The 15789-nt window shown below is 47.1% G+C and overlaps 1 protein-coding gene across 5 annotated transcripts in view; it reads right to left on the minus strand.

Moving 5' to 3' along the window:
* Window positions 1–500: 500 nt before the first annotated feature.
* Window positions 501–15789, minus strand: part of OTUD5 (OTU deubiquitinase 5) — a 28120-nt gene continuing 12831 nt past the window's right edge. For 4 of the 5 annotated variants that reach the window (XM_065914788.1, XM_065914786.1, XM_065914790.1 and 1 more), the window contains 7 exons: window positions 10362–10426; window positions 10118–10274; window positions 9874–10022; window positions 5049–5252; window positions 3353–3554; window positions 3151–3264; window positions 501–2841 (listed from right to left, as the gene is read on the minus strand). In XM_065914788.1, coding sequence (XP_065770860.1) covers window positions 2717–2841; window positions 3151–3264; window positions 3353–3554; window positions 5049–5252; window positions 9874–10022; window positions 10118–10274; window positions 10362–10426 — 1016 coding nt within the window. In that variant the 3' untranslated portion in view covers window positions 501–2716. The remainder of the gene's footprint in view (window positions 2842–3150; window positions 3265–3352; window positions 3555–5048; window positions 5253–9873; window positions 10023–10117; window positions 10275–10361; window positions 10427–15789) is intronic. The other variant, XM_065914787.1, reaches the window with a different exon arrangement.

Genomic DNA, 15789 nt, shown 5'->3' on the forward strand with positions numbered 1-15789 from the left:
AAGAGACCCAGAGTCTGTCACAGGAAGACACACAGACGCTCAAGACACACAAGCACTGCTCCAAAGACATACATATACTTATGTGATAGAGCCACAGATAGGCAGTATCACAAAAACAGACATGGATCCACCCAGTCAGTCACTCGCTCTCTCTCTCTCTCACACACACACACCAGCAGACATGCAGCATTGTCACTGAAATTATCCAGAAATAGCTACCCAGAATCTGTCACAGTAATACAAACGGACATTCATCCACCCTATCGGAAAGAAACCACAGATGCACTGTCACAGACAGACCCACGCAGACATGCACTTGTCTCAGAAACAGACACAAACTGTCAGAGATTGAGTCCCACACGCAGTCCCCATCTGACACACCTGGAAACAAGCCCTCATCTCACACACAACTAGAGAGACACTCTGAGATGCACAAAGGCTTGGACTCACCAGTCTCTCACACACACAAACACTCAAAAAGCAAATATACACAGGTACTCTCCCTTATTCATCCAACATTTATTAGGGGTCTACGGTAAGCCTACAAGGCCCTAGAGGGGGTGCAGATACTAAGAGATACACAGGTTAAGTCAGGCATCATAGCCCTGCCCAAGAATTTGATAGTACAGTTACTGGAGAAGAAATAAAGACATATCTGTATATAAAGGTGAGAATGTAAATGGGGTCACACGGGGCTTCTCAGAAGGAGACCCTCTACCCATCTTGAAAGACAAAGTTGGAGGCTTGGGACAGAGGAAGGGCAAATTCCAGGCCAAGGAAAACTGGACAGAGAGGCAAGATGAAGTAGTCAGGGGCCAAATAGTGCAGAAACTTCAACTTCAGGATAATAAATAATACCTGCTAACATTAGAGCTCTCAGAATGTGCCAGGCACTGTGCCATCATACATTATGTTGACCATATACACTCTCTCTCAATGCTCACAACAGAGAGAGTGTGAGGTAGTAGATATTTATCACTCCTGTCCTATACATGGGACACTTGAAACTCAGAGAGCCTGCAACTTGACCAAAGCCACATAGTTAGAAAAAGCCGGTTTTAAACCAACTCTCCAACACAGTGCTTAACCAGTGGATTCCACAGAGACACCTGCAGATAGCCACACCCTCATCTGCAGAGCTGGACATACATCCTTCCACAGGGACCCCATTATTGAGGGACACTGAAGAAAAGAACTGAAAAACCTGGGGCCAGCCATCCTTCTTTGCCTTGGCTTTACCTCTAGGAAAGGCAGGGACAGAAGTGTCAAGAGTACTGGGAACATGAATAAAAAAGGTTTAGCTATTCCTCAATTTCTAAAACCCAGTGTGCTTGTGTGGGGGGTCCACCCTCTGGTCACTTCCACTAAACTCAGGTTGCTATGAAGTGACTGTTGTGTCGGTCCAAAGCATTTCCTCATCAAATACAATGAAAGAGCAAACATATGGGGGCTGGAGGCAGGCAGAGAAGTTGGACATTCAGTCCCTGCCATCAAGTTCAATTCTCTGCTCCAATCACACCCCAGGAAATAGGGTGGGCAGGCTACATCCTGTAACAATACTGAGGCAGGGGCAGTGGGCAAAGACAGAACTTTCTTGGTGGTAACAGGTCCAAAGGCTGATTCAGTAAGCAGTGAATCAAGTATGAACCAACTCTGGGCCTGCAGAGACCCCAATGGAGAGCATATAGCCCTTACAAGTCAAGCCAAGGTCTGTGCCATCACCACCTCTGACCAAAGGCTCACCCACCCCCTGCCCCACACAGAACAGAGGCGCTCAGGGGAAACTGACATTTGGTTTTATTGTGCCAAGGACATTACAGATGGTGGATCTTGTTGACACCTGCAAGGCATGAGTGCCCCATCTGCTGAGGCTGCTCCCACCCCCCCACACTCAAATCCTGGGCAGCGGCCATGATCCTCAAAGGTGCCCCCCACCCTGAGATTCCAAAAAGACTGGTGGTGGTGGTGGAAGCATAAGGAATGCAGCGAGGTCAGAGTCTCGTCCAAAGCCCACTTGACACCTGCCCCCTCCTGCCCTCCCACCCCACCCTGGCTCATACTCTAAACCCTGCCCATCTCCACAGAGCTGGAGGCCAGGTACATCAACCACATCTTTGTGCCCCGTGGCCTACCTGCCTCCAAACCAGAGAGATGTCACCTTCATAGAGCCAATGCTGTTGTCTACATCACTGATTGATTTTATAAGATAAAAGTATATTTTAATAAAGAAAAAAACTCAACATTGAAGGCTCAGACATCTTAAGGGTACTGGGAAGGGGATTTTTTTCCCACTTCTTCCTCCCACCTCCCTGGTATCATTTATGAAGGTAGGGTGACAAGTTTCTGATCTTGGAAGGAATAGGGGGCAGGGAGACTTGGCTGTCTGTCTCTCCTCAGAGGCTGCCTGGCTGCCAGTTGGTTTGTCTCTGTGTGCCCCTTGCCTACCTTCAGCACCCTTGCCCAAGTCCCCTGTGGAATGCAGGGATGGTGCTGTGCAGGGGGAAACAGGGCACATCAGCTGGCGAAGAGACAGATGATGGTGGTGGCAGCGATGAGAGGGTGCACAGGGGTGGGCCAGCCAGAGGGAAGTGGGGAGGAGCCAAAGAAGCGGAAAGAAGGAAGAAGGCAAGATGGGAGAAAGTCAAAGAAGGTGGGGTGGCACCGGAGGGCAGGAGTGGTAGGGATTGGGAAATGGTCTCCAGTCTCTGGGTCTCCATCAACTCTTGTCTGGGGGTGGGTCTCTGTGCACTTTGTTTTTCTTCATACTGTCTAGGTATTCCTGTTGGGACACTGCCAGCACCGAGGCTAGGATCTCATCATCATCCCAGTCATTCAGACCTGCTGGGCAAGAGGAAGGGGAAAAGAATGACACAGCACTTTAAGCCTGCTTTCTCCTTGCCCTTTGCTGATTCTTGGCTCTGGAGAGATCCCGTTCAGGCCCCTACCACTTTTTTCTCTAAGGGGAAGGCTCCTCTGAGCCTACAAAACCCCACTCAGATCCCCTCTGGGGCAGACTCTTGGGCCTGAAAAACTCTCTTTTCCTGAGGAGATGTCGAGAGGCTCCAGAAGCCCCCTTTTCAGGACCAGCTGCTTCTTCCATCTCTCCCCAACTCCCAGTTGGCCCCTAGACCCTAGACAGAAGAGGCTTACCAAAGGCGGAGGGGGACATCTGCTGAATGAGGGCCCGGCACTCCAGAGCAGGATAGAGGGACACGAGGGGGGAAGTAGCCCGGTCGGCCCCTGTCGAGAACTGGCTGCTTGTACCTGGGGCAGACAGTCAGTCAAAGGCAGGGCTCGGGGCCTAGGCAGGACTTCCTGACCCCTACATGCTCCCTATTAGCAAGTCACTGACCTGGTGCACAGGGTGAAGGAGGTTTGGCAAGAGCTAAGACAGTGCCTGGGGAAGGGGGCTTGATGCCCAGCTCAGCATGCAGCTCAGGGTGCTCAGGTGACGACGCTGAACTCCGCTGCCTTGGGGACCGGCTGGTCCACTCCTCAAGACCACTGGAGGCTGCTGCTGTGGCAGAGCTGCATGTGGCGCTGGCTTTCCGGGGCTGTGGTGAGGAAGGTGGTGGTAAAGACCAATAGCAGTTGCAACGGTCCTCTGCCCCATTCCCGAAGGGCTCACTCCCTCCCAGAATCCTGGCTGTGAAATAGCTTCTACATAGGCCACCAACATTCTTGGTTAACATAATGGACCACAGGATCAAGGTAAGCACTTTAAAGCCCCTCTCACACCTTTACAGCCAGTCTGACAGGAAACCTGTTACTCCACCTTCAAAATAGATCCAGAATCTACCCCCTTCTGACTGCCTCCCTTGCCAGTACTACCATCAATCATCAGGACTACTATAGTCATCTTCTCCTTGGTGGTCTCCTGCTTCCACCTTTGCCCCTTTGACTCCATTTTACACTCAGCAGTCAGAAGGATCCTGTTAATTCTAAGTTTGCACTCTTTTCCTGCTCATAACACTCTCATCATTTTCGCTTCACTCAGAAGAAAAGCCAAAGTCCTCACCACAGGCCAAATTGGAAGGTCACAAGCCCCTTCCAATATGGCACCCAACCTTTCTGACTCCATCTACTACTACATTTTGTTCTGCCACACTGGCCTCCAGACTGCTTCCATATCACACCAGGTGTGTATGCACCTCAGGGTCTTTGCTCTAGCTGGTCCTCTGTCTTCCCTGGTATAGGCACGTAATGCCCTCACCTCTGCAAGCTTTTGCTCAAATCTCACCTGGTCTGAGGCCAACTCTGACCATGCTAATTAATATTATGAACTCCCAGCCCCACTCAGTCCTACTCATCCCCTTTACCCTGCTCTACATCTTTCATCCATACCACCTCTCAAATGATTTATTCATTATGTTTATTTCATTCCACTCTGCATAAATGGAAGCACCACAAAGACAGACCTGAGACTGCCCAGCTCACCAATGTACTCCTATACACTAAGAACAGTGCCTGGCACAGACCTGCAATAAATACTTGTTCAACGAATGAGTCAGCTCTTGCCAACATCGATTAATCATTCTATAAACTTCTTGTGACTCCTCAAATACCTGGCTGCCCTGCCTCACTCCCTGCCCTAAAAATTCAACCTTTCTGTGTGAAGACTGACCAGATCCCCCACCTCTACTGGTCTTCCAGTCAGAGTCAAGGGCTCCACTGATGCATGTGTCTCCCCCTCAAAAGACAGGATCACTGAGGGTGGAGCATGCAGGACCTGATTTTACATCCTCAGTACAGAGTCTGGCACACAACATTCAGCAAAAGCTTGTCCCTCTGAAACTATCTGTGAATCTGGCATTTTACCACTAGTGGCTGCCCTCTCTCACTTCTTAAAAAAAAAGAGCTTATTCTGCACAGTTGTTGAGAGTTCGAGGGCACAATGCCAAGACTAAGGCCAAGATGAGGTAGAGAAAAGGCTAGGAACTTCCTTCTCTCCCACATGTCAGTTGCTTAGTTTGTTTCTGCCTGTTTGGGGACAGAACATGGGAAGTAACAGGTTCTTCTCCAGGCTAGTGACAGACCCCAGGACCCACCTGGCTGGGGCCACGGACTTGGCGAGCCTGTTTTTCTTGATCCCGCAGCCACTGCAAGTAGGATTCCCGGGCCACCTGCTCCTCAATGGCCTCATTTGTGGCCTCCCAATCTGTGGCCCGCTTCTTGTCTTCCAGCATCTGCTGTTCAATCCATGATTCCTCTGATGTTTTTATGGCATTCTTCATCAGGGACTGCTCTGCAAACTGCAAGGAGTGGGAGAGGAACAGGGATGTGAGGTGACACTCTGAACTCTGGCCAAGAGCCAGAAGTGGCTCAGGGAGGTGGGCTCACATGCTCAGAAGAGAGGCAGGAAGGCAGACACTCTTAGTAAGCACCTCCCCTGGGCAGGCTGCCTATTCATCAGGGACTGGGGGAAGGCAGGCTTGGGTTGGGGGACTTGTCATTTCGAATTCCTATATTCAGAAGTCCTGCTGCCACCTCCAAGACACCTCAACTGATATACTAAGTCTGGGGCAGTCAGGTGCCCTCCAGCCAGGGCTAGAATTTAAAGTCGCCTCACGGATTGATGACTCAAGTTGTTGAGGCCTTCTTCACCTATGCCCAGATGGGACAAGAAGAAAAGATCACCTAAGAAATGAGTCCTGTGTGCACAGGGTAGATTTGAGTATTGGGGTATTTAAGTAGACAAGAGGACAGTGTCAGCATGGTGTGGGGTACTATGAGTTGTGGAACACCGTATGACAGTGTCAGGCTGTGAGACATAACAGACTTTTTAAAAAGGAATAATTCAAAAAAAAAAAAAAAAAAGGAATAATTCAAAGTATCAGTGCATATCCCACGGAATAACAGTAAATTTCGTTCAGTGAAAACTTATTTTAATGCACTTATACACACCATACACCAGCATGTATGTACACTAAGTAATGGTATAAAATATAATTTTTTACCCATGGATAACAGTCCAAAAAGAATGCAAAATGCTGTTAGAATAAGCCAATTAAAAATGGGCAAAAAAGTCTAGACACACAATTTCATCAAATAAGATAGCAAATAAGCACATGAAAAGATGCTCAACATCATCTGTCATTAGGAATTGCAAATTAAAACAAGGTGCCCCTCAGTTAAAAGTATCAGTAAGAACCATAGTGTCATACAGATACAGATGGTTACATACAGAAATATTTCTGGACATGTGTATACACACAGGTTAGTATATACATATACTTCCTTGCTCTATCAGCTGAAAGGGCCTAAAGCAAGGATACCCCAATAGCAAAGAGCACACTCAGCACCCAGATCTTGGTTTCTAATTTAAGATTCTCCAATAAAAGGAACTAGGGCTCCTTGGAGAAATGGCTGGTTCTAGAAATGGGGCAAGAAATATACAAGATGAGCCTCTAGCACCTTGTAGTGTCAGAAAGTTAAGTATTCAAAATGAAAATGAAAAATAAAATAAAAATGAAAACAAACAAGCCAAAAAACACCCCCTCACAAACACACAAACTCTACCACAATGATGGGGATATTTCAAAGAGATGCAGGAACCAACTAAAAGAACTCCCAATAGCCAAAACTGGAAAAACTTGGGCATCAAAATAAAAATAGTACTGGATTATAACCCAACATGTAAAAAGTATTAAATAAATATCCACCATCCACAATGATATAAATAAATGACTAAATAAATGGGAATGAGATAAATCTCCCTTGCAGAAGGATTTCAAATAATTTATGTAGATACTCTGCCCTCAAAGAGATGGAGTATAACCCTCACCTTTTATTTTTTTCACTGCACTGCAGGAATATAACCCAGGCCTTTGGCAGTGAAAATGTGGAGTCCTGATGACTAGTCCGCCAGGAAATTCCCTAATCCCTACTTCTTTTTTTATATTTATCTATTTATTTGGCTGCACTGGGTTTTTTAGTTGCACCATGTGGGATCTAGTTCCCTGACCAGGGATCAAACATGGGCCCCCTGCATTGGGAAGGTGGAGTCTTAGCCACTGGACCACTAGGGAAGTCCCCCTAATCCCTACTTCTTTTTTTTATACACATGTTTACCTTTAATAAATAGTTTTTACAACATGATCTCCCAATATAACCCCCACCAGCAAGGTGTGAAAGTTGCATTTGCTTCATTTCTTTCCTAATATTACTAATCTTTGTCATTTTAATCATTCTGGTGGGTGCTGGTGATATTAGATGGTGGTTTTAATTTGCATTTCCCTACTGTTCAGTAGATTTTTCAAATGCTTATTGCCATTTGGATATTCTGAAGTTCTATTTCGATTACTTTTATTTTGTTCAGGCTTCCCTTGTAGCTCAGTTGGTAAAGAGTCTGCTTTCTATGCAGGAGTGAGTGAGTGAAGTTGCTCAGTCCTGTCCGACTCTTTGTGACCCCATGGACTATAGCCTACCAGGTTCCTCTGTCCATGGGATTTTCCAGGCAAGAATACTGGAGTGGGTTGCCATTTCCTTCTCCATAATCCCTACTTCTTAAATGTGGACTATAAATGACTTCCTTCCACACAGTACAACATGGAAAAGGGAGTGGGGGTAGGGAAAGAGTAATTTTACAGTAGAGAAAACTTGATAAAACTACTTTTGCCAGATGATCAATGTCAACATCAACAGTTACAAATCATGTTTACAGTACATACTGTTGATATGATGTGATAAGAATGGCACTTTACCACTGTGATCCCCCTCTCTAAAACCCATAACCTCAAGTCTAATGAGAAATACATCAGACAAATTCCAAAAAAGAAACATCCTACAATATACATGACTAGTACTCTTCAAAACTGCCAAGGTCACCAAAAACATGAAAATGTGAGAAACCACCAAAGACAAAGGAGCGTAAAGAGGTATGATGACTTTTAGTTAATAACAATGTAACTGGTTCATAGAACAAATGTATTACACTCATTTGACATGTGTGAATAATAGAGAAACTGCAAAAGGGAGAAGGGTATGTGGGAACTCTGCACTATCTTCTTAATTTTTCTGTAAATCTAAAACTATTCTAAATAATTAAATCTATTAAAAAAAAAAACTTAGGGCACTCACAGTTTTAACAAAAGGAAAAAGAAAAGACACAAGTGATCAAATCACTAAAAGTCAGGAATGACTCTTAAATGCACAGTGTTACCTACAAGAAGCCATTGAAAAAACTATATATTGTATGATTCCAATTATATGACATTCTAGAAAAAGTCATAGAGTCTGTAAACAAAAGGAAAACAAATTCGGAGAAACTGTCACAGCCAGGAGGAGCGAAAGGAGACACGACAACTAAATGTAATACAGTATCCTGACTGGGATCCTGGAACAGATAAGATCATTGGGGAAAAACTGAGATAATTTGTTTTTCTTTTATCCCTTTCTGAAGGTATCATCATTTGTTGTCGTCGTTTTGTCACTGTTGTGTCCGACTCTTTTGCGACCCCATGGACTGTAGCCCTCCAAGGCTCCTCTGGGCATGGAATTTCCCAGGCAAGAATACTGGAATGGGTTACCATTTCCTTCTCCAGGGCATCTTCTGCACCCAGGGATCAAACCTGTGTATCGTGCATTGGCAGGCAGATTCTTTACCACTGAGCCACCTGGGAAGCCCAAAACTGAGGTAATTTGAACAAAGTATGGTCTTTAGTTAATATATCAATATCAGTTCATTAATTGTGACAAACATACTATGCTCATATGTTAATCACAGTGGAGTATATAGGAATTCTCTAATCACAATAATTATATAAATCTAAAACTGTTCTGAGATTAAAGATTTAAAAAAAATGAAACCAAAAAACCTCTATGGGGACTTTTGGTGGTCCAGTGGTTTTAAGACTTCACCTTCTAATGCAGGGGGTACAGGTTTGATCCCTGGTTGGGGAACTAAGATCTCACATGCCTATCAGCCAAAAAAACTAAAAAATAAAACAGAAGCAATATTGTAACAAATTCAATCAAGATTTTAAAAATGGTCCACATCAAAAAACCTCTATATTGGAGGGTGTGTTGTGTTAGGGTGTGTTTCCTAAAATGAGGCAGGAGTACTTTTGTAGGAAGTGAAACCTCAATAGAAGATAGCAAAATCCCCAACAGACAACTGTTTGAGACAGAGAATGAAAATCTGTCAGTGTGTGCTGAGACAATCTACTGCCCTTTCCTGAGCACCTAATAGGTACCAGACTCAGTGTTAGGCACTTTCTGTATCACCCAAGCTGCCAGTTAAATCACTTGTACAACCTGACTTAGATACCAAGGCCAGAAAGTGGTGGGGCCAGGAATAGCAAAATCCCCAACAGACAACTGTTTGAGACAGAGAATGAAAATCTGTCAGTGTGTGCTGAGACAATCTTCTGCCCTTTCCTGAGCACCTAATAGGTACCAGACTCAGTGTTAGGCACTTTCTGTATCACCCAAGCTGCCAGTCAAATCACTTATACAACCTGACTTAGATACCAAGGCCAGAAAGTGGTGGGGCCAGGCCTACACTTCAAGTCTCTGTGACCACAGCTGTCTGTACGTGCTGAGGTTTTGAGGAAGATCCATGTGGGTACCAAAACACCTAGACTGAGCCCTGGTTCACAGTTCCCAAGTTTGACTCGATATCTCAAAATGCCAACTCTCAACAGGCACAAAAGATAGGTGAACCAGCTCAGACAGGCAAACTGAGACCACAAAATGAGCCCTGAGGGATCACCTTGGATAACTTCCTAATTTCAGAGGTGAGACCTTAGGGGCGACTCAGAGAGGTAAACAGGACATTTTTGTGGGCAAGGGGCAAAAATGAGGTTCCAACATGAGATTTATGGTCTTCTGGTCTATCTCCAGTATACATTCTAGGCACAGGGACGTGCTTACCCCTGGTTTGAATGATGGCAAGCCCAGTCCCACGCCAATGGTGGCCTTGTTAGGATTCACCACTGAATTGTAGTGGATATTCCTATGGTAGCTGACACGAATGGGTTCATCCTCATTTTGATGGATCCCATGGAATGTATTGATGGGTTCTGCAGAGAAAGAGGAGAGAGGATTCACAGTGGGCTGGGTGGAACAGGCTCAGACCAGGAGTGATCAACTGCTCACCTACCCACCACAGAAGTACCTGTGCTGTACTGGTACACCTCCACAGGCCGGTTGTACATCTCTGCCATGGCCTGCATCTCAATGTGGTTGCCATGGCAGTTGTTTTTCCGCTTCCGGTTGATGTAGGTGGTAAAGTCCTCTGTGACATAGTTGGAGAAGTAGTCAGCATTCTTCATCTGCAGAAAAGATCAGATGATCAACGTCTATGTGGAGAAGAGATCCTCCCATTCTGCCCCCACCCCAAGGTCTCTGCAAGGTCTCACCAGATAGTCCATGCAGTGCTTTCGAACAACCTCATGCATGTCCTGGTCTCCATATACCTGGTCAGCTGTGGGGGCAGAAGGAGAGGCTGGAGTCAGAGCTACCACCAAAGAAGAGTTCTAAATCAGAACATCCTTGGGGGGTGAAGGGCTGGGGGCCAGGGAAACTTCCTTACCTACCCTAAGGAATGGAGAGTTCTTGGCTTTGTGGGTTAGAATATGATCATGAAAAAAAGAGGCAGGCAAGGACAGTCTTTACGAACAAGAGTACAGGTAAAAGGGACAGAACCACAGGTATCTTGTGTAGATAAGCGGCCTTAAGCACCATCGATTCCACATACACCACCCTTTGCTCTTCACACGAGGACACTGAGGCTCGGGGAGTTTGTGATTTGACCAAGGTTACCCAGAAGTCAGTCCATGACAGATTCAACTATAGAATTCAGTTTCCTGACTCTCAGGAGTCATTATGGCCTTTATAAGGTGAAAAAAGAGGGAAAGGGAAGGGATAATAACTGGACTTTAAGCCCAGTTCTGTTAGGTACCAGTAAACAAAATGACCCAAGTGTTCTGAGCTTCATATGTCTCAAGTGTAAAATGGGATCAAGCTGGGTAACTTCCTGGCAAGCCTCTTGTGGGATTAATGAGATAATAGGTATGAAGTAACTAGCCCTAGTCTTGGGACAGAGCAGTTACTCAGAGACCCTGTCCCATAGTGGGGCCTGAATGTGGGGTACTATGAAGGTGACAGAAGTGAGTAAAATTCTGACCCTATCCGCCAGAAGCATGTGGTCTACAAGAGAGATAAGACACATATGCACCTAACTTAATTAAGGTTCAGGCATCACAGGGCTTTGGTCACAATAAGAACTAGGCTCTCTCTGCCTCAATTGAGGATGTTCACGCATGTTCCCACATGGAAAGAACATAGTTCTTTCCATCCTTTTTGGTTGACTACTTGTCAAACACCAATGCACTCTTAAAACAGTTTCCCACTCCTCCAAGGCACCCCATCACCAGATTTATCAAAGATGCATACAGACTTCATCTGCCTGATCACATTGGGCTCCCACTGAGGGCAGAGAGCAGTTCACATACAAGTCTACCCCCAGGCTCAGAGCCTGGTGCAGTGTAAGAAATGCAAGTTTGCTGAGTGGATTGGGGAGGCTAGGGGAGTCAGGGAGCCTTCTCTGTGAGAAATTAAAGTGGGCTTGAAGATGAAGCATGCCTGATGTCCACTGGCTAAGACGAAGAGTGAATGTCCCTTCATCTCCCCAGAGGACCACTGCTCTGATGGGATCTCCCTGTGACACTGGAGCAGGGGCAGGTCCTGCAGCGAACACCACAGAGTTCTTCCGTAACAGCCAGTCTACTTCTGCGAAGAATCGCCAGAAGAACGCCTTTGCTGCCCTTCCCCCTTCCCCCTCCCTGAAGGGTTCTGTGAGATAAAGAGAAAAAGGCAGCTCTGAGATAGAAAACGGGGCCCATGCCTGTCTCATGTCCTCCTGGAGGTGCAGAGACCAGAGGGTGATGGGGAGTGGGGGTTGTGAGGTGGGAAGGGGTAGCCCCTTTACCGATGTAAACAAGGATGTGGGTTCTGCGGCCACACTCTCCCTCACCCCCCTCCCCCTCTGCAGCACTTCCAGCAAGTCACATGCCCTGTGCACAGACTGGGGGCCCCCTGCCACTGCCTTTCTTAGAAGCCAGGACCACAAACCCGCTGTGGCTGCCAGAGCTGCTTGAGGAGCTATTTCCGTAGAATAAACCTGGGGTGCTGAAGAGGCAGTGCTGTTGGCAGCTGCAGTAAACAGGAACTGAGATGGGAGTGAAGGGGTTAAATAGGGGTTGGTCTGCCAGGCTCAGGAAGGTGGCTGAGATGTTCCCAGGAAAAGCAGGCAACAGGCATTTCCAGTCCTGAGAGGTGGATCTACCACCATCGAGATGCCAGATGTAAGGAGTCAGGGGAAAGGGGAGACAATGGGACCAGAAAGGGAGCTGGGAGAGAACCTTCCCAAGAAGTTCCCATTTCCCTGCCACTGACTCCCTGCTTGACAAAAAGGCTCTTCTGCCTCCTGTGTGGTACTGGACAAGGCCTTAACCTCTCTGGGCTGCAATGTCCTCATCTATAAACTGGGGAAAATAACTCCTTTTCCTCTCATGGGACATTGTCAATACTACAGGGGATGGTCTGCCAAATACCTGCTTCTACTGCTGCTGCAAATGTTCAAGAGATGAGGCTCTGTTTGTCATAAGGAGGACGAAGACTCCTTCAGATAGCCAGTCACCCACAAGTCAGCTAAAATTTCACCAGAACCACTTAAGCCCTTCCTCATTTCTGCTGCACTTCATCAGCCAGAGGTAAGTCCCAAACTCAGAGTCTAGGTTCTCTCTCCTCATGCCGGCAGAACTGGTTCTCCATCTTTGCTGAATCCAAAGGTCCACTAGCCTACCTTGTGCCCGTAGTTCAAATCTTTAGCAACCAAATTAACATCAAATCAGTAACACAGGCCTCACAAAACAGGGTCCTTAAGTGTGGGCAAAGGATGACCTTCTCAACTTACCTATAAAATGTAAAATACCACCTTCCCTCTTCAATTCTAAGATGCACCAATAGGTGGTACAGAACATGTATTTAATCATAGCTTTTGGGAGAGGGAAACCCACCTCACAGGTTATAAGACATACGCTAGTTTGGGGATCATCAATGTGGAAGAAAATGTCCATCTCTGAACCAAGGAAAGACAGCAACAATACCTTGCCAATGAGAGACAGTAGAAGGACCGTCTCGATGACATAAAAACACCCAGTGCAGGACTAAGAACACAGGAAATCCTCACTGTGGAGATGCTTGTCTGAATTTGCCAGCCCCACCTCTGTCCTGCAGAAAGCCCTCCTCCCTCCCTAGAGATTGGCACATGGAACTAGGGACTGAGCTGGACTTCCCTGTGGGGGCCAAGGTGGAGGAAAAGAGCCCAATGGTCCTGCAGAGGTAGGGGAATTCAGAGCGCTTGTTTTGATAGAAACTGAAACTCCTCCTCTTGCTGACACTGCACTTGTGGGCAATCTGCACCTGCTCTCCCCTCCCAGAGTCCAGTTGGAAGGGGGTCCCCCACTCCCTTACCTCTGTCCCCAACCCAAAGAGGGCTCACAAATCTTCAGTACATTACTACAATTGGTTCCGCCAAGGCCTTTTCACGTCCCAGCTCATTCCATCCTTACCCTAAAAAACCCTACTTAACACAGGAGGGATACTAAGGTACAGAAATGTGGCACACTGGCTCAAGGCCACACATTGGGGAGGTTCAAGGAGAGGCCAGGTTTTCAAGGAATAACTGGTAACTTTAAGCACTGATGCCCCAGGAGACATTCCCACCACCAATCTGGCTGTCACCTTAGCCACCTGACTCCCTAGGTCAGGCTTGTCTGCCTCAGTTTCCCTACCAACACAAGCAGGAATCAGCTGGAACCTAGGAAAGGCCTGCAAGTGGTCAGAGATTACAGATATTAGGACCTGTACCCCTCACTAAGGCCACAGAGGTCAGCATGAACATTCCCTTCCCATACCCTATGTATGTCCTTTCTCTGAGCACATAGAGACAGCAGCACAGAAATGCACATGTGCATGCACACAGTCAGTAAAAGATGTTCCTTGAAGCCAAATACCCACACAACCACCACAACTAGAGAACTGTCGCATTCAAAAAGTAGATGCCCTTGCCACCAACCAGCAAAGACTGAAGGCTGGACAGAATTCGAGGCTGTACAAACTGAAGACCCCCCCACCCCCTTCCTAGCCTTTGCCAGGGGTTGGTACGAGTGGGGAAGAGCCAGTGGCTCTAACAGACTTGTCTCAACCTACCTCCCCTGCTACCTGGGGGAAGATCCACCAAAATGTAGTCACTATTTGCTGAGAAATTATATGGAAGAGCAAGACAGGAGAGCCTGGACTATCTAAACAATTTAAGTACAAGGCCCTGCCATTTGTTTTAGATGCACCTGGGAATTGCCTCCTTACCAGGCTGCTGCCTACCTGACTGCCTGCTAGAAGAACCACAGCCAGTTCCACTGAGAACAGAAAAGGAAGCTTGGTGCCTTCAGGGAATCTAAAAAACCACACACACAAACATGTATACACAAAGCAGTAGCAGGAGATGGGACCTGCTCTGTTCCCTGCTTCTCTCATGGCCCAGTGGGAACCCTGGCCCCACCGAGGAGATGAACCAAGAAAAAGGTCTCACCTGCCTGTTGAGCAGCTGCAGTGCATACCTGGCCAGTGGCCCCAACTACCACACCCTCAGTCGGGGAGTCAGCAAAACTCAGCCCTCTCAATAGCCTGGTCTCAAGATGCCTGCTCCCCTACTCAAGAATTCCCACCGCAAAGATGGAAAAACTGAAGGAGGCAGGGCAGAGAGGTCAACAGAAGCCGGTGTACATGGTGGTCCATGGGATTCTTCTCCTTCTGGCCTGCTTCAACCTCAAACACGAATGTCTGATACTGGCTGTGTGACCTAGATAATAAGGCCCTGATCTTCTCTTGAGGCCTGTTTCCCATTTATAAAACAACAAATTGATCTAAGATCCATTCCTCCAATGCTGATAGTCCACGTTCCAAGACCAAAAGGCCTTGAGCAGTAGACCTAGCTAATGTTTCTGGGCCCCATCACCGAAACATGCAGAGCCCCAACTGCATCCCCACAACCCATGCAAGACACCCACACACAAGGTCACCACTCTGCCCACAGAGGCCAAGGCCAGGGCCAGAGGTTTTTGCTGAGTCAAAGCCATATGCAGAGAGGGAGGGAAGAGAGATGCAGACTCACGTTTTCAGGAGAAGGTTATCTGAGCACAGCAGGGGCAGGGTGGACCACAGGATACCTCTGGGACCCAAGCTCCCACTTTCACTCCAGCCCGGCCTATGCTGATGCCCACGAGTCTCCAACAGGTGGTAGGAGAGAGAACTGGGCACAAGCATGGGATACTGGTTCACACTGGGGACACCTAGATCTCAGGCAAAACAGAGGGTAAAAACCCACCTGCCTCAGGATTCCTAAGAGTAGAGGGCCACAGGCTCCTAGCTGCAAGAAGCAAGGTCCTAGGGATCAAGGAATACAGCCACAGTCACCCAGCCAGTTGATTCTTAAGAAGCTAGGGCTTTCCTAGGGTCATAGAAAGAAGGTGTCCTTTGGATACATCTGGGTTCCCATGCCAGTTCTGCCATTACTTACCCTGGGCATGTCACTTCCCCTTCCTGAGCCTCAATGGGAGGCTCTTCTCACCTGGTCTCATGGGATAAGTATCCCAATTTTGCAGGTGAAACTGAAGCACTGCGTGGAATGCCGAACAGTCAGTCAGGGTCAAGGAACAAGAGTGGTCTCTTTGTCTCTCCCTGTTCCAACTCCAACCCTCAGTTCTGTGGTCCTTCTACTATTCA

Source organism: Muntiacus reevesi, chromosome X (genome assembly GCF_963930625.1).
Source record: "Muntiacus reevesi chromosome X, mMunRee1.1, whole genome shotgun sequence".
NCBI lineage: Eukaryota > Metazoa > Chordata > Mammalia > Artiodactyla > Cervidae > Muntiacus > Muntiacus reevesi.